Source organism: Lepidothrix coronata, unplaced genomic scaffold, assembly GCF_001604755.1.
Source record: "Lepidothrix coronata isolate B3197 unplaced genomic scaffold, Lepidothrix_coronata-1.0 Scaffold12, whole genome shotgun sequence".
Classification (NCBI taxonomy): domain Eukaryota; kingdom Metazoa; phylum Chordata; class Aves; order Passeriformes; family Pipridae; genus Lepidothrix; species Lepidothrix coronata.
The window spans coordinates 5,530,857-5,555,302 of record NW_016690192.1 but is presented as its reverse complement, the minus strand read 5'-3'; the positions used below and the strand labels follow the sequence as shown (position 1 = coordinate 5,555,302).

The 24,446-nt window shown below is 41.9% G+C and overlaps 1 protein-coding gene across 11 annotated transcripts in view; it reads right to left on the bottom strand.

Moving 5' to 3' along the window:
* The window catches only part of NFIA (nuclear factor I A), a 251,119-nt gene that overhangs the window by 76,797 nt on the left and 149,876 nt on the right, over positions 1-24,446 (bottom strand). For all 11 annotated transcript variants that reach the window (XM_017805370.1, XM_017805371.1, XM_017805375.1 and 8 more), the window contains 3 exons: positions 13,779-13,853; positions 4,200-4,317; positions 1,593-1,720 (listed from right to left, as the gene is read on the bottom strand). In XM_017805370.1, coding sequence (XP_017660859.1) covers positions 1,593-1,720; positions 4,200-4,317; positions 13,779-13,853 — 321 coding nt within the window. The remainder of the gene's footprint in view (positions 1-1,592; positions 1,721-4,199; positions 4,318-13,778; positions 13,854-24,446) is intronic.

Here is a 24,446-nt window from a genome sequence, read left to right as displayed (position 1 = left end):
CTGTTCCCCCGTCTGACAATGATGTAGAAGCAGTGACCCACTCAGCTTTTAGCCATCTGTGCCTGCACAGGAGGTTGTGATCTCTCCCTTTCACTGTGCACTGAGCTTTGGTGTGTGTTTTTGCCGCTCCATAAGCAGACCGGTTTAGTACAAGGTGAAGCTCTGCCTTACATCATCTGGAGCCTGGAGCTGATGGAGGAAACAGCCTCTGGAGCCTACAGAGCAGGACACCTCACTGCAAACACCAGAGCCCTGGGGACGGCAGTGGCAAGGCAGTCACGGGGAGCCTGGCACTTGTCTGCCTGCAGGTCCACCCTCTCCTCCTGCCAAAGTGCCACATCTGCAGTCAATAAGGGCCCACAAGCTGGCTCCTCCTCATTAGAGCAGAGAGGGCAGCTGGCAGGGGATCCTCCAAGGGCTCCCAGGCACAGGAATCAGTCCCCTCCCAGTCTGGAATAGCCCAAATTTGGTGACTTTCTGGGCATGCTGTAAAGGACAGCTGTTTGACAGGGTCTCCAGAGAAAGCTGTGGGTATGTTTCCTACATGATGAAGGATATAGGTGGCTGGCCAAGTGCCCACAGAACTGATTTTAATGCTGTTCAGGTCGAATTTACTTTTCTGTGCTGTATAGTTCATTATACACAGTGCCCTGAACAAGCATGTGTTGTTTCCAAACAAACCAAACCCAAACTATTTTAAATCCAAACAAACAAGAAAGACAAAAAGAAAGATCTTTCGCATTTATAGAGGACCTTCTCAAACCCTGGGAGGCTGGAGATGAAGGCACTGCTTGCCTTCCTCTAACAAATAGGACTTCTGATATTTTTATTGGCAATAAATATTTGATTATTTAGCTGTAAGCAACACTGAGGCATTAACTTCACCTATGCATGTAGCACTGACCCAGAAAAATATTTCCAATAGTACTAAGCACCCAGATGATCTCAGGATAAGTGATCAATGGACAGTTAAGTATGTAACATAACAACCCAAAAAAATGATCAACAAGAAAGATCACACACAAAAATTAACTGAGAAGAGAGACCGAAGAGCTGCTTCCTCAACCTTCCAAAGTGTAGCACCCAGTGATATCTATTTTGATATGAAGCCTCCAATCACACTTCACAGCATTACAGATTAATAAAACAACTCCTTCTGTAAGTCTCTTAAAAGTCATTACTAAGTGAGCTCAAGTGTTGTATAATGCTTGAAAAGTCCTTCTACCTTATATAAGTTTTGGGATATTTATTTAAGCAGCATAATTGATGGGGCACAGTCCAGACAGGTACTGCTTTTTGCTAGAAAAAGCTACCCCACAACGGAATCTGGACATTTTGACAGAAAAAAGACCGCCTATCTTTTGCTGCATTATTTAAATACTTCAGATATTTGGCCAAAACACAGAAGTGACACACTACAGAAACATTCACAGCTGCAGGAGCAATAAAACCACTACCATATTTTCATTAGACTGACTGTTTCCCAGAAGTTACAAGATGTCTAGAACTGATCACCTGTCTACACAGAATTCTGATAACAAAACAGAGCAAGTGAAGATGAAGATCTCGGGCTCTGGAGAGCCATGGCTTACCTGGCTCCACTTCATGCCATCCGCTTGACTGGCTGCCGCTGCCTGGAGACCGCCCTTGGCTAGTATAGAACGGCTCCTCACCAGGACTGTCCATCTCATCCTCCACAGACTTGAGACGTTTTGTAGAGCTGAGAAAGCAAAAACACAGAATAAAGGCTATATCTGTATGGAAAAGGAACCGTGGTACTTCTGTTGGAACATACCTTGCTAGCCCTGCTTGAGACTAACTTGGTTACGGAAGCTATAAAGGATTTAAGGCCCTGGGAAGGGGAAGGTGTGAATCCTGCAGAGACATCCTGCCCACCCAACCTCTCAGCATCCACTTTTTTTTTTCTGATTTGCTTCCTATCCAATGACTAAACTCCTCTGAGATACAAAACAACCTTTCAGTGTCCAGACTGAACCCCTAAACATGTGCTAGTTTAACTAGAAGATAGTTTTGACATTTAAGCTTTTACAGCTCCAAAAGTAGGATATTTTCGAAGTACACAGAGGTCAATGAAAAGGCAATAATTTAATTTGCATTGTGTGTTTTTTGTAACTGGAATGAATACGGTGGTGACACATGAGACTTATTTTAACTGCCAGATTTTTTCACAGCTTATTCTGAAAGCAAACTGTTTATCAGTCCAAACTTCTATTTTCAATCTTTTAAATTAATCCACATTTCACATAAGAAGAAACACAGACAAGTGAATGATCGAAGAATCCATTTTTGGTTCAAATGTTCATGTTATCCTACAAGAATAAGCATTTGACTCTGCAGCTGAGTGCCAGCAAGCACAGAAAGCCTCCAATAGGTATCTCTGGCCAGTGTCAGCATTAAAGGATCCCCTGTGCTATATCACACCTCCCTTGCCAAAGGCTCAGGACACAGAAGAGCCCTTTCAGTGGTCTCTGGTGGCCACTGGCTCCAGCAGTTCTGCAGGGAGAGGATCCCGGAGCCAAAGACACTCAGCTTGGCTCTGTTTTCCATAATGAGTTGTACAGACTGCATGGGGACATTACTGAGAATTTCTCTTCTAAGTACTTTTCCAAGGCTGGATCAGTTCACTTTTTTTCCCTAAATCTGTATTCTATTAAGACTTAAGGCATTCAAGAACAGGCTCCTCTGTGTAGGGGGAACATATTTAACAGACATAAAATCTTCCACTGCAATTCCTATTGGTTTAGAACTTGCAGCCTCCCCACCTGAAGCTCTGCGCAGGTAGGAGCTGGCGGGTTTGCAAAATCAGTTGGTGAGAAACAGGAAGAATAAGTCTTACGGTATGTGTGGAATGCAGGTTTGGCCATTCCTTAATTTAGAGAATTGTTATGTGTCAATAGGGGAAATTGTGTGCATACAATATAATTACTGCCTGATAATTCTGCTGAGTCTGTGTATTTAAAGAATTTTTTTTTCTGACTGGGAACAGCCTAATGAGAGGAAAACAAACATATTACCAAGTTATTAACTACCCATGCTGTTTATAATTAGCTCCTTATCAGTGGTAGCTATTTGCAGAAGAATAGAGGAGCAACAACTGAGCTCTTAAGTAACATTAATAACCTCACTTTTGCTTCTGGAATCACCAGTAAATTCTACCTGAGAATGGTGCTAATGATGAGTGCTGTAGGCTACACAGTTTACAGGCAAAAAAGGAACAGCACCAAGTTTTTAATTGATGTGTAATGGGAATTGTAGTCACCAAGCTTCATAACATGCACACTAAGTGTAAGAAGTAGAATGTTCTTCCAATCACTGTAAACTGTAAGAAGTTATTGCTAAGAGCCTCTCGTTAAAGATTATTATTTTTTAAATAAAAACGACAGCTATATTCAAACTATTGAGATTTTTTACATGTGTACTTGCTTACTGCAAAGCTGGTTGCACTGCAGGCTGAGATAAAAATGTAAAAGAACATTGGGCTGGAGTTAGACTTTCTTGTCATGTCTTTGAAATAAGTGAGCTATTTTGGCTGTGGGGAAAAAAATCAATCTGGTTCCTTAATAATGTTCAAGACTACTTGAGTGACTGGGCTTGTTTATAAATCTAATCTCATGGATGATTAAAGGGAAAGGTAAAAAATAAAAAACATCCTTGTTTGATAGTTGACATCTAACCCAAAATCAAAATCGGCCTGGGTAGTCATCTGCATTAACAATTCAGTTTTCCAAAGGCTGAGTCACAAATTTCTAAATGCTTTATGAAAACTAGAACACTTTATAGGCCAAGGTCCTAAAACGACGTTAGTCTCACAGGTAACACTTTTTGCAATAAAGAATACATGTAAGTCTATCTTAAGACTTTCCTCACATCTCAATATTCTCCAAATTCTCTTCTGCCACAACTGAAACTCAACAGTTCCAGTGAAACTTCTCCCGATACACACAGATACAAGCCAGAAGTTACACAAGCCAATGCAGCAGTTTTTCTTTGAGATTTCTACATGTAAATAGAACTTTACAACAATGCAGGTGAACATTCGACTCTGTGAATCTGAAACAGCTCCACATCGTGAGGCCCCCAAACAGCTTGTCAAAGAATTTAATGGTTACTTTCCCAGATGAGTAATGATGCTGGCCTGGGTTTCCAAGGAACCTGGTAGTAGCCAGAGATTAAATTACCTGGTAGAGGATGTGCTAGGTAAAGACCTCCTCATTGCTCCTGGGCTCATGCTGTAGTATGAAGAACTTTCCAAATCTGAGAGGGAGAAATTAGGGCCTGTTCCTGCAGCTATCGGTGCTGGGGAAACAAAAGAGATTGCAGTCAGTAAGTCACGTGAATATGGTATAAATTGCACTTCAAAATCACTTTCTTCTTCCTCATGAGAGTGTTTAGTTTCATGGTAAGAACAGGTGGGACATGGAAATTAGGAAATGCTAATAGTAACTGCTGTTGCAATCAAGAAGACGGAAATTTTATCAAGAATACAGTGTTCCATGACATACACTCTTCTTTGCATACCTCCAAAGCTACTTCTTTTTAATAAAAAAATTAAACAATTATGGCACTACTTTCTTTAAGCACTGCTTTTCTGTTAATATCAATCTGACATTTAATGAAACTTGTTGCTTTTAGGACAACATTGAATCTGTTGGCACAGTTACAGACAGGCTGCATCATCCCTGTCGTGGGCTTGGCAGGATCTATAAGCAGCATAGGCAGGGAAATACACACCTCAAGACCTTTGGGGTATACATGATGTACATCCACAAGCACAGAAGTTTCAAAATCATTTTAGAAACCTGAGTTCTTTTGTGCCCTGAGAGCATCTGATTTTTCCTCTGGTCTCTTCTCCAGTTAAATCAGAACTAGAGACATATGACTCCCCAAAAGTTTTATCCATCAGAGAGCTTCCAGTGTTCAAGTCTCATCACCTTATCCTTCACTGAAGTTTTACTGTAAGGGATATGAATACCTGCAATTTCTCTGTCCTAGAGCTTTGGCTTTACATTAAACACAATGAATTCCTCCACACCCTGAAGTTTTCGGGCACAAGCCATGTGCAGTATTCTTGTGTGAACAGACAAGGAGCAGAGTAGCTTAATGTTAAAGTCAACAGGGAATGGATTTCATGCAGAAATGCCACTATACAGCAAATGGTACCATGTCCAGTGTTGCCGTTCCAGTGCGATTTACAGGACAATACATCTTTGGGAACTGACAATTACAGATCATGATTTTCTCTAATATTTCAGAGCCGTCTGAAAAAGGATGTCCTGCACAATAAAATGAACAAGCTTGGCCTGGGCTGTATTGTCTGGGAGCCCTGATTCACAGCCACAAAGGCAAAGCAGTCTCACTGCCACACAAGGATGCTGAGCCAAGTTTAATCTTTGGTCTGAGAATCTGGCCCATTTTCAAACATGAAAAAATCTTTCAGTCTGATGGGGCAGGAGTGAGGAAATGAAGACAGGATAGCTCCTATCACCCAGCTAACATGTCTGGGCTGGGAGTGCTGCCATTGACTGTAGCAGGGCCAGTTTTACACCCCAAGTCTTAAGGAGCTCACAATGTCAAATTTGACAGAGGAATAATGTAGCTTTGCAGCTGCCTCATCATCCCCACAAGACAATTAGTTGTTGTTTGGCAAGGATCTTTTAAGAACGTCATTGAGACAGAAAGAGAACAGCTTGGATAGCCACGGACTTTTAAAAGCATAGGGACGGAAAATACACAACACCATTAAAACTTGAGAAAATCTGGAATGATCATCAAAAGGAATTAAGTTGGGAAGTAATTTATGACGAGAACACTCAAATCCTTTGATATCTTCTCTTAACTATCGTATGCTTCCTCCACACTGGGTATATGAGAGGGTGTGTTAACACAAAGAAAAATTAAGCACAGTAAAATTAACTCATTTTATCAATTTGTGCTTTCTGCAACAGTTTCCTGACAGCAGCTACAAGAGACTGTAAAACTGATGAATTTGCATGAAAAAAGAAACCGGTGTAAGTAATTTGTGTAAAAGGTAACAGGGACATGGACTGCTATAATTCAGACACCCTGCAGATAGCAGGCTGCTGCAGTGTGTGCAGTTATGGGTTAGAAAAATGACCACACTGCAGTCAGTCTGACTTGAATGGAAATCAATCATAAAGGTACTCTCTGCAGCATCTACTCCACAGTTTTCAGCAACTTCTTTGCCAAACAGATCTGTGCTCTGCAAACCCTTTCCTGAGCAATTTCTCTGCACCCTCTAACTCCCGAAGCCAAACTTAGAGGTTAAGAATACTGTTTTCCAAAGAGGAATATAAAAAGCCAAGCACTAAATTAAAGCACCGTTTCTTTCTGGGCATTGCTAGATTTATGAAACAGTTTTATTCCAAACAGATATGAAAGCAAAACTGGTATGTGGGTAATGCTTTTCTTCTTTCTCTCTCTACCTGTGTTTATTGTCCTCTCTCCAAATCCTGGGTATTTCTTGAGTTGGCCCTATAGGAAAATGGAATGTGTGTCCAGAGCAGGGGTGGGGTAGGAACATTGTATTGTTAATGCTGTGTAAACTCAGTGCAAAGTAGAAAGGGTTGACCACACAGGGGTAGCAAACATGAAGGATGCTTTGTTGGTCACTGGCCAAAACACCCTGCCACACTCAAGAGCCAGTTTGCAACCAGAGGATTAAAAACCAAAACCCACCTCTAATATACACCAGCAGATGTTAAAGTACCTGACATGGCTGTGGAGGCCAGGACCTGAACCCCTTGGTAGTCCTTGCACAGGAGCCACCACCCTGCCACCTCCAGTTCAAGGTCTCTGGCCACAGAAGTGCCATGGCAAAGGTTGCACCGGATTGAGCTGTTCCAAAATCCCTTCTCCTGCCTTACTGTCAGGGACAGACTCGGTGCAAAGGCTATTTGTACCTTTGCTCACAGTTCTCCTATATACTATCATAAATCACAGCCATGTGCTGATGTGCAGAGCTACCCTGACATGTAGAGCCCACCCTGAGACAGTCAGGAAGGGGTTAATGATTTTCATCTGCATGGCAGAAGGTCGGGTCGAGTCTTTGACTCCTCTTCCCAAATGGAATTTGGTTGCAGCTCCCTGCCTGGCACCTGCCTGCATTACTCATCCCTGTGTTTTGCAGTGCAATGTGCCACAAGAGTGGGCATGGAGCAGCCAGCCCACCCAGGAGGCACCCGAGCCTGCTCCAAATGGCTTTTCACACTGCCTTTGGGGACTGCCCACCTCTCGCAGGTCAGAAAGCTGATGAGAAGGGGCCACTTGCATTTATTTGCAGGATTTCTAGGAAGAAATTCTTCCCTATGAGGGTGGTGAGGCCCTGGCACTGGTGGTGCAGAGAAGTTGTGACTGTCCCATCCCTGTAAGTGTCCAAGGCCAGGTTGGACAGGGCTTGGAGCAACTTGGGATAGTGGAAGGTGTCCCTGCCCATGGCAGGGGGTTGGAGCTAGATGAGCTGTAAGGTCCTTTCCAACTCAAACCATTCTAAGATTCTATGATTCCCAGCAAAGGCAGCAGCTCTGGAGCTTAAGCAAAGGGATCAAAGTGGTGCAAATTGTGTCAAAACTCTGTTGAAATTAAACCTTCCTATTGTAGCATCTGACAATCCACCACACAACCTCCCTATCCCTGTCCCTGTGTCCCAGGAACATGCTCTGGCCCCACACGAAGCAGCAGCATGATCGGGAGCTGCACTCCACCACAACAGGTTTTTCCATGCTGCAGCCTGCACAAACTCCAGGCAGCAACACTAAAAACACACCATTTCCCCCTGTAAGAAATGCAAAGTTACCTTCTGACAGATCAGGAACATCTCCCAAACAGGAAAGGTTGTCAGAAACTGCAGTTGTGAGTCAAAACAAAATTCTCCACCTCCATACTGGCATCAAGTTGCCACCTGACCTAGAGCTCTGAGCTGCAGGTGAGTGAGGGGAAAGGATCCCTCTTCCCCCAGCATGCAGCCCACAGCTCCCATTTCAGCTGCTGGCATCACAAAAAATTCCCTGTGCAGATGGGACACGCTCGAAGGGGCAGGAGCAGGTAGTTTGTACAAAAGGAGGAGAAGGAGGAGGAAGGTGGGTACCTCTGCCTGCACACTGTGCTACTCCGGGGATGCAGGACAGCATCTCCCTGCTGCCAGCCTGCTCCCTCCACTGCCAGTGTGTCAGCTCAGTTCCTCACCCCAAATGTCAAAAAAAATAAGAGAGAAATTAAGAAAAAGCCCTCTGACTTAACCTAATTTGAATATTTATTTTGAAAAATTTATTGAATTACAGAACAGGAAACCCACTAAATAAAACCAACCAAGTTGGCATTTGTCTCCCTTGGAATATGGCACTTTCTTTTAGCCACCTTAATATTTAGTTTCTCCTTTTTTTCCATTTTTATGTATTTATTTTTACAGAGGGGCTGGGATGTGACTAGGATCATTACATGTGTAACACTGCAGTGAAGTGATAATGTGTTTAAGGTTAAATGGGAGAAACATGACATTTGACTAATAAACTTTTTCCTGTGTTGTGACTCTATAAACAAAGGGAAACACACTGTGCTGCTGCTGAGAGGAAAGGGGAGCTGGGTTGCTTTTTTTTTTCCCGGGGCCTTTGTTTCCTCCACACTGTATCATTAGATTCAAAGAGGTCTTGCCGAATACAACAGATATGAAATGTGTGATGTTCATTTTAAAATTACAAGTACAGCCTGCTATTGACCGTCTAATTATGCTGAGTTCCATTTATAAACATAGCTAACCACTAAGTTTATAGAGACTTTTTGTGCTGCTTTAATAGGATATTGATCGAGAGCAAGGTTTGAGTGGACTGCCATTGAATTGTGTAATGGCATACAAAAGGCAAGGTCACGGCAACTGTTCACTCTATGCCTGCAGTCTATTTTTTATTATAATCTTTTTTTCTCCCTCTCATACCCAAGCCCACACAGTGAGTTTTGGATGGCAGTGCTTTGCTAAGGAATATAGAGTATCTTTTTAAATGTTAATTTTCATGCTGCTGACTTTAACTGCCTTCACTAGCGTAATGCTTAGTATAGCAGAAAACATACAGGCTGCTGTTCAGAGAGCTGGTTTATCACACCCAGCTCTCCCACATGTGCTCTGTGAGGAGGAGGAGGAGGAGAACCTCTCCTCCTCTCCTGGGCTACAGGGAAGGCATCCACCTGCCTGGCCCAGACCCACAATAAGAGCCAGGCATCTCACATCTTGCCCCAGGCACCCAGGACATGCTGGGGTTCACAGGACTTTCCCTGCAGTTTGCTTCAGCTGCTGCTGGATGAGTGGCATGAGAAAGATGTGCTACCTCTGTCGCACCCACACTCTGTGCCTGGAGCACTGGCAATCACTCTCATTCCCAGCTCTTGTCCTCACCGCAAGGACAGCTTCAGCCCCTTTCTCCACCCTGACAGCTGTCATGAACCAAGCCTGGCATTGCTGTGGCAAGATCCTGAGCTTTCCACAATGTCTTGGCCACAGAAGCACCTCTTACCTGTGGAATTAGTGTAAGTGTTTCAGGGATAATTAGCTGGACCATTTCAGTGTTTACACAGGAGCAGTAAGCAATTGCAGGTACATTTGTGTGCTTGTGGTGCCACTGGCTCATTAGAAGGATTAAAAGTCACCCCACTTGCTCCTCACTGCACACAGCCAACACGTTAAACGCGTGGCATTTTCAGTCCAGGGTGCAGTCAGAATTCCCTTGTTTATCAGCACGAAGAATGATGTCATTTTGACAAATAACACACCACCAAACAAATATGTTTGATTTGGCTCTAGCGAATGTTCATAAATCCTAAATCTTTCTTCACATCCTGGGCAGTGCAGTTTATCTGGCTGCTTGAAGGACCTCCAAGGGAGGAGATCTTCCCAGCAGCTCTCTCTGTACAAGAGCACGTGGTGCGGACTGAAAGCCAAGAGGGGAATGTGTTCCCCATGTCTTTCTCCCTGCTCTAGCCTGCCACGACCTCCCAGCTCCTGCCAAGAGAAGGGGACTGTACACTTGGCACCACAGCCACCCCTCTGCCAGCACTTTCTGCAGAGGGTCTTTTCCAGTGCCCTGCAGATAGCTGCCCACAGCCAGTGGAATATTTTCCTAACAAGGGGAGAAAAGGAGAAGGTTTCACTTGGCCAACAGCTGGCTGTCAGTTCCCAGACCCGTACATCTCCAACGCTTCTGCCTCTGAGCCTTTTGTTGCCAGCACAGACCTCTCCAGTGAGGGAAGAATGAAGTCTCTGTTATCTAGAGGGGTGTCCTCAGTATCTCGGGTGACAGACAACACTTAGAGCCGCGCTCACACCCTCTGCCTGCTAATAATGCAGGAGAGCTGACAGCATGATCCGCAACACCCACATCAGATGGGCTGGAGAGGATTCTTTGTTTTTCAGATGCACATCTATTTTCTCTGTTTCACTGGGCTCTGCAAGGCTCAGCAGCTGGGCAGCATTTTGAAAGAAAATCTGCATCTATAGGACTGAAGAAAGCAAGTTTCTGTTACCAACACAGTCTAGACTTGTTCAATAGCACACAGAAAGTGTGATGATCAGCACTGATAGGTAAGACAGATAACAGTAACAGCTGACCTTTCGCTTGATTAATTCATTCCCCAAATTTGCATGACGGAGACAACTGCCTCTTACTTGAGACTCCTTGTTATGTGGACCTCTGCAAACTTTACTAAATAAACCCAGCACATAATTGCTACGAACAATATTTCGTAAGATTAATTTTACATAACAGTAGCCACAGACCAGCTAAAACTGGGTGGCAATTATTTTATTATTTTATTAATAATATTTTAAGCATTATATTTTCAAAAGAAAGCTGGAAAAAAAATGACAGGGGGCATATATGAAGATGACCTCTTTGGAAAGAAGACTGGTCTCAAATCAGGACACAGGAAGACGTAGACAACCCAGCAAGGGTTATATTAACTTTAAAAGACCTTGCCTGCCAATTTAGGCAAATATGCAGCAATCACTTTGTTGCTCTGTTATGTTAAATAATTCTTTGAATATGAGCATGTGAATTCATTCTGAGTTTGCTGGGAATTTGCTGCTAGACTTGACACTAAACATATCCTACTGGGTAGCCAGGGCATGTCAGGCTGTGGGCTTCTCAGACCTCATAAAGTAAACAAGGTTACGGCTGGTCAGTACATGTCTGGGGCATCTCCAAGGAAAATCCAGGGTGCTATCAAAAGCAGTGTAGCTAAATCAGTTGCTGGCACTCTTCCCTCTGAGTCAGTTTTGAAGTGATATCCCAATATGCTTTGGGGACACTATTTTTGGTAGAGGTGCTGGCTTGTAGACAGGATATAAAACTGAGGTCTTGACCTCCCAGGATTATTAAAGAGCCCATGAAAAACAGTGCAAACCCCTGTGTCTGGAACAGATAAAAGCTGAATATCTTTATTTTCCCCCACTAACACCTTTTTTCTTATTTATGATAAAGTTTGTATTCTTTCTGCATGCAGGTGCCCCATCCTTGAAAGTGGTGCACTTCAACTGCAAGCAGAGGGAACATTTCAGACACAGTTCATAATTTGCAGAACATGCTGAGTGCTAGGATTTTTGATACCCAGTGTTTTAGTTTAGTTACAATAAAGTATCAGGGAAAATTAATAAGCATGAAACATGATGCTCACGAGGTCAATGCCAAGCTCTGGGGGAGGCTGGGACTGGTGCTGGGGCTGGCTGGGAAGGCTCCAGCCCTGAGTGGGGCACTTTCCTAGCTAGAAAAAGTGCACGCATGGAGCACGACTGACAGAGTCCAGAGGCAGCTCTGCTGTTCAGGGCTCCTACAGCGCAGATAAGATTGTGGTGAAGTGGGATGCCTTGCAGAGGGGGAGGGTGAATCCTTTGGGCTTCAAAAGCCTTGTGCTGTCACACCGAAATAAAGTGACATAACACGGTGATGTTCAAAGCCTGGTGATAACTTGGGTCTGTCCACCCTGGCTGCAGGTACCAGCAAGTCTGTGTACTCAGTACAGTGAGTTAGATGCCAAAGCCCCCTGTTAAGCACTTCGGTAAGTGAACTGATTTGCAAATGTGCTGAGCACTCAGCAGCTCCTCTTGACTTCTAAGTCCTCTTAACTTTGTCCTTCTCTCAAAATTCCCACCAGTTGTCAGGGAAGAAAACTCAGAAGAAATGTTTTCTTCAAGCTTTTTCTCTCGCTGCCTCTCTCCAGAGCATATAACTCTGGCATTCATGTATCTCCCACTTGCCATGCTTTCCTTGTAGCATCCTATTTTTAATATAAAGCCAATGTGTTAGCCAGTGTAAGCCTTTCCAAAAGAGGAAATAAAACAGGAAAATCCTTATGCAAACTCTGTGTTCTGATTCAAAACCACAGATTCTCTGCTAGGTTTGTTCCAGTCAGATTCCAGCCCCAGAAGGACTTCAACTACATGCTCAGAGCCAGTACACAAACAAATATTTCTATCATCAAGGAGAACCATTTTGATCACTCTTGATGCTAAAGAGATTGGTTGCACACCCTAAGATTTTAAAGGGGCCCACAGCTGAGTGGTCCACCTGGAGCACTGGTGATTGCCGAACGTCACATTATCCCACTCTAGTTGGACAAAAGATCATAGAATGGTCTGAGTTGGAAGAGACCTTAAAGATCATACAGTTCCAACCCCCTGCCGTGGGCAGGGACACCTTCCACTAGACCGGGTTGCTCCAACCAGGCCTTGAACACTTCCAGGGATGGGGCAGCCACAGCTTCTCTAGGCAACCCGTGCCAGGGCCTCACCACCCTCACAGGGAAGAATTTCTCAGATCCCCAAAGGACCAGTACCTATAGCCCTGGCTTAGCAGTAATGCCTCTGCAAGACGCTGTCCATACTCTCTCCTTGGACTATCTGGATTATGTCATAGCAAAATACAATCGATGCACCTTTGATCAATGGAACAGGGTGGTGACAGGTACTCTTAATTCACTGTTGTTAGTGAGTATTGACAAGCCTGTAATGATCATGCTGCTGTGTGTCATTCATGCTGGGGGCATTAGCATTCTTTAAAGGTCAAAAAACAAATCCTTCTAGAAGGCAGAGTTCCATACAGTTAATGGAAAACGTGGGCATGGCGAAGTCAAGATGTGTGAGATTATCAGGGCCGAAGTTGGTACAGTTGTTGGTATTATTAATGACTTCAGCAATTTGCAGGTGTACAAACCACAGAATCACAGAACATCCTGAGTTGGAAGGGACCCACATGAATCATCAAATTCCAACTCCTGAACCTGCACTGGACAACCCCAAAAATCACACACAAAGACATGTACGCATGATGTGGATGAACACAGTGTGGAAAAAACAGCATAAGAAAATTTCCAGGCTTATGTGCACAGATCAGATAATTTCTAGAGGTCTGGTCAGAGTCCTTGGATCCTCCAAAGGAGCCATGGGAAGCTGATTTCAGTAGGTATTTATCTGCACTCTGATATGGAGTCTGTCCATTTTCAGCTGAGTACCAGATGAATTTGTACAGGCAAGTTTGCAGAATCAATTTTTTTTTTAACTTAGTTTAAAATTCTACTATTTTGTTTTTGCCCATTAAAAGATGTGGCACATAAATGCTGTCCACTAGCAAGAACAGGGGAGAAGGGAGTCTCAATTTTCAAGATGCTGTTTCTGAATTGGGAAAGAGGCACGATAAGAATAAAAGAAAAAATACTGGCATTGCAGAAACCACATAAACTGGCCACAAAATGATACTTACTTTGTGAGACTCTTACTAGCTCAGTCACACTGAAAACACCTGATGTGACAAAACTGTCCTGGAAGCCCAAATGTCCTACAAAACAAACAGAGTGAGAGAACTGCGATTAGCTTTAAGCATTTAATGACAGTATTCTCAAATACTTTACTTTCATTTAGACTTAAGATGTGACATCTAATTTCCCACTTAGCAGTAATTATTGTTTATGTAGGTGGGTAACTAGTCATACAGCTATGTAGGTTGCTTTGTGGTTTCTATCTAGAGGTTAGGAAAGCTAACATGACACATCAGCAGGGAGATTTTTACATGTTAAAGCATCTCAACAGGAAATCTGAAACAAAAGAGGACTATTTTAATAAACGGTTACCTTAGATGACCCCTAATGACTTCACAATTGAAATGAAAATACTGTACCTAGGAAACAGACAGGACAGCTAAGTTCCATAATCGTTTTAAACATTATTCTCTAAAGAAACATCTGATCAGGATTATCTACCCATTCATTCAAACAAAACAAGATTTAAAGATGTACTCTTCATTTTTCTAAGGTTACACTAGGGAAATCTTAAAATAGCAGATGGTTAAAAAAAATTTAAATGAAGGCCTTTTGCACCAAAAAAAAATTCTACTATTTCAAACTATGTTTTGAAAAGAAAAATAAACCTCTATGTAAGAAAAGTGTTAACTTTGAGCTGTGGACTGTCTGTAGGAATCAGGGCGGACACATCCACACTCATCTCCCTTGTGCAAGGAATGCCTCTACACTTGGTATCAAAATGTTATTGCACTTTACATAACAGTATTTTCCTTCTTCTCTGCAAACATGCCTACCACCAAATGTTCATTTAATTTTCACGGGTATGATCAGTGACAAAAGGAGCAGTGCTGGGGCTGCAGCCCAGTGCGAGCGCGAGGGGTGGGGTACAGCATCTCACGCCGGACAGAGCTGGACTTCAATTAGAGGGAGGTCTGCAGTTGGTCGGCCAGGCTGACCTCCTGCTTTTGAAATCAGGGTCAAAGGAGAAATCGCAGGATAAAGAGATTATTAAAAGAACTGTAAAGTCCTACTTGCCCACAGGATAAGTGCCATACCTTTTTAGGTTGCCCTACTTAGAGTCACTGATTCCAGCGCACGCACACATATATTATTGAATGTTTTGCAGGGACACCATCTGCTCCGCCGTTAATTGTTTGTCAGGCTCAGTACGATTTCCCTACATTCCATATATTCTACTGTACCCCATGCTCATCCCAGGAATACCTGTTCACCTTTGTCTAAGGACCAGAGCAATAGGACTAATGCAAACTGCATATTTGATTCCCTGGCTTTCTTTTAGGGTTGTTTAAAAAAACCAACATATACAACATGTACCATTGACATTTCTACCTGGAGAACAGGATGCAAAAGAAATACATCCTGTGTGCAGGACTACAGAGTAGTCAGGGAATATTGTCAGGGAACATGTCAAGGAAAGGTTTGGGAGAGATCTGGAGGGAGGAAAGCCGTTCATCTCCAGCCAAGATCTCATGGAATTCTGCTCCTACACAGAAGAAGTTCCCTGTTTCTGTGAGGAGCCCACGGTGCCAGATGAACGCAGTCGCTAAGCTAACAGACTCCAGACAAGTTTCTACATCAGGCATCTTTTTATACTTCAGCAATAATGATGAGTTTTCAAACTGTGTATATGTATATCTTTGGGCATCCTTGTGTATGTGTGTATACATATGTATTATGTACACAAACATATAAATATACACAAATCTGTCATGCTCCAGCTGTAGATAAATGTACTATAAAATATTGAAATTGATGCTGAAATTCAACACAAACAAATTCTTCAATCTGCAAACAAGGTTTTTATTTACATCAAGAGAATAAATTTTTCTCTACTTCAAATGAATAAATATTCTTACGAGCTTTTATTTTTCCTTATTTTCAATTTAGAAATGGTTTTCAGAGAGCTGTGAATGCTTTTGCCTGATCTGCTTTGTGTTTTCCCATAATAAAGGTGATGACTACCTCATTCTGCTTTTTAGAAACAGTTGCTGGCCATACACGTTTTTTCATCGACAATTTCCCAAGTATTTTTAATATGAAGATCTACTTTTCATATGCTGCAGCAGACTTGCCTATTGAATTAAATGATCTGTGAATTAAAAATAATTCTCTTAGGTCTTCACTGAAACCACTCATGTGCCTAAAATTAAGCATATGCTTAAGTGCCTTGCTGGATCAGGGCCAGGATGCTTACTACTCCGCAGAGCCCTTCGGAGGGAAGCCAGTCTATGCTATATAACTTCTCACACTGTGCTCATCATGGCAGTATCTGAGCAACTTCCAGAAGTGCATCCAGCAATGCCACGAACATCTGTCACGTGTTGTTTTTTCACAGTGCACCATCCTGGCTCTGCTCTGGTGTCCACTCCCACTTGCATTTCTCAGGCAGGTTCCTAGCTCACGAAGAGTGAAGGTGAAATTTAAATATGGGAGGAAAAAACCTCCAAATCACAGCCACTGTAGCACATTTGGCTGATTTTTAAAATTAGTCTAGAGCCTTTGTAATTATCCAATAAAAATGTGATTGTCACACAGCTAACAGTGTTACCTTAACTTGGCAAACACAGGTAAAACCAAAAATGAAAATGTCATTTTAAATATATTCTAACTCTCAGGGCATGAGAGAAATTGAATAAGTTATCTTGGGCCTGCTGACCTCATTATTCCTATTTTGGGTATACTTGAAATGTCTGCATAGTTCTGCAGGAACATTCCTCATGGTTGTACATGTAATAGTAATCATTAAACAACAGCATGCAATGGGTGTGATTAGATTTTCACCCTTCAATACTGCAAATAAACATTTCACAAATGAAAGGTGAATTTCACAATTCTCCAATTTGCTATTTACTTATAAACATTAGGAAATCAGGGGCTCCTCTTGCCAATCATTAATATCTTGATACCCATAAAAGCAATGCTTAGAGCTGTATCAGGAATTAATTTTAATACACTGTTAGTGTGTGAATTTACAGTTCACTAGAACCCCACGGAGGTTTAAATATTTGCCTGGATGGCTCAGATTGCAAAATCTAGGCCTAAGACTGTTGCTTTTGCTGAGCTTTTGCAACAAGAAAATGAGAGAAACAGGACAAAGAAGCTAGAAATGTAAACGAAGAATGACTGGGAAATAGCAGGATTGACAAAATACGTGAAGAAAACTTTAGCAGGGGTCAAAATGCAAAGATACATCAATTTGGCCATTCCACTTAATTCTGAATGAGAAAAAAAATGGTAAAGTCAAGCAATTACATATGCAGATGTTAGCATTAACGAGCTCCTGTACTGAAAAGATGATTAAACATCTTGAAAGCTCATGAGATTTACTTTTCATACGGCACTTTACTGAAATATGTTCCCTGCGATAGTTTTGCTCAATATCCCAAAGACAGGACATTAAAACTGCTGTATATGACAGGTTATCTCTGCAGCTTTGTGCGACACTCACAGTTTGGTGGTGAACCAGGTGTTCAAAATTAACCTCATAGAGCTCATTCACTGAAATTCTGGGTACAGATTAAGACACCAGGCTGGCCAAGGCAGGCCCTGACTCAGCAAAGCCGCTGCAGCACATACTTCAATTTCCTCACACGCCTGACTAAAGCACATGGTTATTGCCCTGCCAAATAAAGGTGGGCTGACAACACTGAGGAGGAATTACAATATGCTGTTGAATCATTCCTTCAATGCAAGTCTAGGTGCAGTAGCACTTTGCTCATTACCTAAGATCTCACTTCAGCTCATGAGGACGATCATATTCCCCCTAAGGGGGAAAAATCCCAGGTTAATAAGATCAAATTCAATAAAGCAGATCAGGATAGTGACTAACAAATCATATGCCATTACCCAATCACACTTTTGTTATATTGTACAAATGTGGTGCAACATTATCATAACAGGTACCACATGGAAAACATCCTTCCATAGCTTGATGACTGCTTTAATTGGGGAGAAAATTCATAATGCGATTTACATATTCTTCTTTTGGATCCCAGGAGAGAAGCCAGAAGAAAAGGCTTGAATTGTTGGAGTTTAATTCTGATCTCAAAGAAGTTTTAAACAAGTCTTTCTACACTGATCAAACAGAGTTTCACCTCATTTTCTCCTAATTTACCCTGGTGGAGGAGAAATCAGGATTAGGCTTGTTGTCTAGTGCTATTTGTTTTGAATTATTAAGCAAACATTCCTATTTCAATGAGTAAACGTGTACAAAGGCAACTAACCTTCGTCCTAAAATCGAGTTTACAGGGGGAGTATTGTCTGCTTTCCCAATTAATGCTGTAAAAAGGAGTCTCAGACGTTGAGCTACCAATCAAGAGCTTGTGTTGTAGCTTGAGAAAATCATGACTGATGCAATTACTTTTATGTAGAAAGTCTGAATATGGTCTATAGGTTAAAGTTCATTGGGTTATTGTTCCTTAATTGAATATCAGAAGATGTTTTCAAGGTGCTTGAGGTATTATTGTTATTTAATTAGCAGGCTTCCTTGTGTAATCCAACAGTATTATTTTTACTCTAAAATAGTTAGATTGCACCACAAATACACAAGGTATTTTCTAAACAGAGATACAGCTGGTTTCCTGAAATCCAAGCTTAAATAAAACTGGGAGAGAGTTACTTCTTTGAAGATGACGAAGTCCAAATCTAGTTATTTCTCTTCCACTACAGTCTGAGTGACAATGTATTAAGATTTGAAGAACAGCTTTTTGGGAGACTTTGATTCCTTTTCAGTGTTTTAAATTACACAAGTCCCCCAAACTAGCACTGAACCCATTTCTAAAGCCTTTTTCATGTTCAGCATCTCACTATACATAGCCATCTTAAAACCTTAAAATAGTAATAATCAATTAGGGTCTCAAGCCTATTATCTTAACCAAATGCCTGATTAAAAGAAAAGCCCTCTCTGCTCGAAGTGCAACTTGATTCCTTTTGGTTTTATCCTCTATCTAGATAATCCCATGTTTCACAAACAATGCTGAGCAATAATGTTGATGAGAAAATTAATGTCTGTATCACACAGCACATGCAGGCCTGGAGAGAGAGGATGTTATCAGAGGGAACCCGGCTCACCCCGAGGACTCCCAAAAGATTAGCTGTTCCACAGCTGCACTGGCTGAGGAGGATGGGGGTGATGGAGTTAGTCCTAATCTGCATTCTCCAGCAAAAAGGAAAAGGCTGAACAGGCGTGCTTCAGTCAAGACCTTCATAACATTTACACTCTGCTTAATTGGAAGGTGAGTTTATCAAGCCTGGGCTGACCCACCACTGCAGAGAAAAACTTCAGCATTATCCCACACTGGAAATATAAAGAAAGATTCGTGGGGCCATTCCACATTTGCTAACTTCTCTAAAAAAAAAAAAAGAATATTGAAGAGACCGTCCATCCCAGCCACAATACTCTGTCCAAGGGAATGTCTGTGCCATTCCCACGGCAGACAGCACCAGGGAGCTGTGCACAGGCCTGGATATTGCACGTAGCAGTAATAAAATCTGCATTTACCAACAGCCCCCAAATACTGATGGCCAGAGCTGCCACAGTGGCCTTGTTTTAATTGCTTTGTACAAAATGCATTCCTCGAAATTGTAAATTATAAGACTTTAATGGTAAATTAGACCACATTTTTAATTCATGGACATTTTATAGAAGAGTTAAGCAAGACATTATACATTAAAGGTGATACAGAAACCTCTCTCACTCCCTGACAAACGCTCCCACTTCTATTTCGGCTTGTTATTTCCAATTTAATTTTAATGCTACAGCAATAGCTCACCTTGGACAAATTGCACATTTTCTTATGAAATAACTGCAGGGCCACATGTCACAGATGCCGTTATTCTCCCTGACTTGCCTACCTGCCTTTGGCTGAGATTTTAAGAAGCACCAGAACTTTCTTTGTGGCCCATAGCAGGATGGATTAGACCGTCCAGGGCATGTCGTGTTAGTACAATAGAGGAACACTTTTAAGACTTTAAAGTCATGTAATACAATTCTAGGCTGGATCTTTCTTGTTAAAAAAAGTAGAATGGGAGTCATTGAAAGAGAAAAGGGCCAATATTTGACAACAGAAATCAGCATAACCTCCTAACAGCGGCAGTCATGGATGACTGCCCTTTGACCCAGGGAGATTATGTGGGATTTCAATGACAACAGCTGGAAGTGAGCATGTGAGAATAGAGAACACAGATCTGAGGCCTCCTACAAAAGACTGCACAATCCCTGCCCAGATCTGAGTGTTGATTAGAAATTGTTTCCTGGTCCTGGCTTAATAGACTGTGATAATGAAAGTTTTGTTAACCCTTCACAATATGCAAAACCATTGGTAAATGATTTGCCTTTTTGGGTTTTTAGCTAAAAAGTCTGTATCCAGCAGACAGTAAAGTTGTCTGTCTAAAATTGCTAGTTTTTGTGGGTGCCCAGTGCTCAAGTTCAGCTCCTTTTCGTAACGTTTTTGCAGTTTTGGTGGCCATGGGGAATCAACATCTGAAGATGCTGGGAAGTGGTTCTGGGGAAGAACTCTCACCCCCTCCCTAGGGAACCTACCTGACCCACCACAATGGGCAATAGGTGTCCTCCAGAGGTGAATTAGACCACAAATACAGATGTAATGTCTCCCTGTGCATTGCTTTCATAGTCATTTTAGAATCTCTAGTAATAACAATGCTTAATTATTCTTTTGATATGTGTCATATTGCAATTCCAGAGTCTGGGTTGCAAATTAATAAATATGGGCCAGAGGAAATGTGGAATCAGGCTGTGTCACCAACAGCCTGATCCTGCAGCAATCCACCGCAACTTCATGTCTTAGGAGATTCAACTCATTTTATATTTAAGTGCAGAGATAGTAGAATTAATGGCAACTTATTACTGTTAATGAACCGATCACAGATTGCAATCAATCATGCCAGGTTTTCTCCAAGTGGTGGGCACACAGATAGTTCCTTTCTCTTGAAGACAAAGGTCTTTTTGAAACATTGAAAGCACTTCAATTCACGTTAAAGATGTTGTGTAATGGAAACCATTCCAAGATCTAAGATGTCTGGTGTGGTTTTTCATTTCTGCTGACTCCTAACATTTTGGGTACTTTTTCATACTTATGTGTGTGAGAAATCAGTCAAATACAGTTTTTTGATATAATGATAAAAATTTAGAATCTCCCTTTCTACCATATACCCAATTCGATACAAAAATTGCATTAATACTGATAGCGGCCTATAGCTTGAAAAACAACAGATGTCTTAAATTAGCATATTTCTGTTTCAGGTCCTCAATCCAAAAATCAAATTTTAAAGAAAAGAAGAAAAAAATCATTATAAATGGTCATACTCATTTGGCAGTTTATAAAATAATGTGCCTCCTCAAAAGCATTTCAAAGTAAATGAGATGAAATCTACCTTGGGATAATAATTCTGGAATATTTATAGAATCCAACAATAAAAAGAGTAATAAAAAGAAAAGTCTGCCTCTCTGCAAATAATAATATGAAGGAGTTATTTATCTTCATATTTTCATATCAACCCCGGTTACAAGAGCAGTGACAGCTGCGATCTCCAAGGTCTGTGGTGATACTGCCAGTGACTCAGTGCCCAAATGAGCCCAGAGAAACCACCCGGTTTCCCGGAGTTTCCAGGAAAGCTGATGGCATGTGCTTCTGCAGGGTGCTTCCCGAGCACCCACCAACAGGCAGCTACCCACAGGCACCCACCCACTCTCTCATCCCAGGAAGGGGGGTACTGCTGTCTGTCCTATTCCCCCTCCAAAGCCTTTGTAAAGTGAATGCCCCAATGTCACGAGCTCAGCATTGCATTAACCCCAGGACTCCCCAGAGAGCTGAAAAATCTCCTAAAGAGAATAATGTAAGAATAATTTCTATCCAGCTGGTAATTTTTTGATGTCAGCATCATGTTTCTGGTACAGCCTGAAAACATGGATTTCTACAACTCATTTGTCTGTGGCCAATCTCACACACTCCATCAACTGTCCTTGCTCCTCTCTCCATCATCTGTCCTTGCTCCTCCTACTCCCCATCAAGTATCAACTGACATTTTGCCTCCTGAATTTTGTTCACTGATTTCTAGGAAGCTCCTGGCAGGAGCAAGGGCTTGTAGGAGCTGACGGCGGGGCCACATTCTGGTCTTCACACTGACGGAGACTCTCTTGGTACATGCAGAGTCTACTTGGGTTTACACTACTTCAAATTAGAATTTAGCTACAGTATTAATGCCATAAATATTATTGTTCATGATGTGTGAAGAACATCAGTGTGAAAATAAATGTAAAGATATTTAAAAACTGGTGTGGAATACTTAGGTATTCAGACTAATCACGGGCTGAAATAAGCACATTTGTTTCAAATCCTGTTTATAGCACTACAGCCCCTCCCTCCTTTAAATCTTCCTCTTAACCATAGTGATGTTTATTGAATACCTGTCATTTCTCCAGCAGCATGTGCCAACAGCGGCTCACCAGTGCCAGGCTGCATGAAAACCCTTCTGTCTCCTATTCTCCAAGGGGCTCCCTTAGATCAACCACTACCATACCCAATACACTGAAACCCATAAATTTGCAGATACTGCAGTCAAAATTCTTAACAGGAAAGTGCACCCATTTTGCCCAGTGTAGCATACTGAAATATCACATGGTGAGAAGCATTTCTCACCATGTGTAAACTGTCAATTTGATTTGAAATTAAAATTTTTGATTAACATGAGCATTTCTGAGCCTCCCGCTGGCAGCAGCCCTATTGCTGAAAAGTGACATGATTTGTGACACACATGCTGTACAGAAGCCCCATGCCAGCAATTGTTAAACCCATTTTCATTCTGCTTTAATACGGTATGACACTCAGGAAAATAATTTTAATATTTAGGAGAAAGGGGGTAAAGGCTTAAGGGCTGAAGTCTTTTATAGGTGTAAAGCAGGATTAGAGCAGCACGAAAAATCAGCATGGGGGTCTCCCCGTCTTGTAAGTCATGTCTCTTTTCAGCAATAGGAACCATCTGCAGGAGGCTAAGAAAGGTCCATGCTGAAGCACAAAGCCTTCTTTTAAATCCAGTTGATATTTCAAACACAGCATGAGGTACTTTCCACCTATGAATGCCGAGATGCTTGTGCACGGGGAAATGCTCACAACTCCAATAATTAAACCCTCTCGGATGGGAGCTGGATTTTCTGGTTTCCACAGCGGTCTGTTATTTTTCCATGTTTATCATTTCCCTGGAGATACCAGTGGTCACTGGAGATGCTAACATTTATATGGTGAATTACTTACGAAAGAGGAAAGTTTTATGACTGTTAAAGACTTTTAAGGCCAGAAATCTACCTCTTCATCAGGGTGGTGGGAAGATTTTTGTGAGTTTAAGCAGCTACCAAGTGAACACAAGAAGCAGGACAGGTTTTAAGGCTCTGATGTATGCACGCAGGAGACAAAAGTTCAGTGGGGATTTTTATAAACGTAAGCCTGTGTCACTGCTGCAAGCTGCTGACTCAACTGTGTCACCTGCGTGTTTCTCAGAGTGGATCATTTTTTTTCCAGTAACATCATGTTCTAAGGAAGTTTATCATGAAACAAGTATCACGAACAGTCATTCTGAGCAGCAGAACAGCTTTGATATGTGTCGACACGCATTTGGCTTTTCTTTGAGCTCCTAACACTATTCATCACATTAAACACTCTGCTCTGCTGGACTCTCTATTCCTAGTAAACACAGAGCAATTTCTAATTGCCATAATACAGCAAGTTAAAAAAATATAATATTTTAAAAACAACTTTAGATGGTGAAATGAAATACCAGGATGATTCAGATGCCCTGGAACTATTCAGGCCTGAACATAAAGCTGTGGGCTCATTTATGTTAATAACAACACTCAAAAACTCAATAACTCAATCTGCATGATAAACACAATCCTCAATAAAGCCATGATACATAGTTACTATAAGTATGCAGGTTCTTTTAAACAAGTCTTAAGTTTAAGTAAGCATTGTGTGTAAATATCTAGTTTAATTAGTATATTGCCAAGAAATTATACATCTACACTCAACGATGCTGTAATTATTTTAGGATCTATGAAACCCTCCATCAGCTGGTGGTAGTTAAGTGCACCCTCCAAGGTTACCCTGCAGACACGCTCGGAGCTGAACCAAGGGAGTCTGAAGTCCTGTGGACACAGAATTAGAGGGCTATAAAAAGAGGCATTGGTTTTTTGGGGGTCGGTTTGTTTTTTTTTTAATGTGCACGTTAGTTTATAGTTATAGGAATAATCCACGTATTCAGATAATATAGCACAATTCTCTAGAAAAGCCCAGTGTCCAGGAGGAGCCTGTGGGTCAGGGTCAGGTGAGAATGGGCATCCTCCAGTCCCACTTTGCTGAGTGATATGGACACAAACCCTGGTGACTTCATTAGCTGGTTCCTCTCATCCTCCCTTCCTGGCACTCCTCTGTCTTCACACCATGGCACTTCTAAAAGACTACGGCTGGACACTACGATAATGGAAGCTGTAGAAATATCTGCTGAAGATTAGATAATATAAATGTGATGTGAAAGTAAGAATGCTGTGCATGGAGGCTAAGTCACAAAAGGATCAGCCAGCTCCACCTTTCCCCACGGGC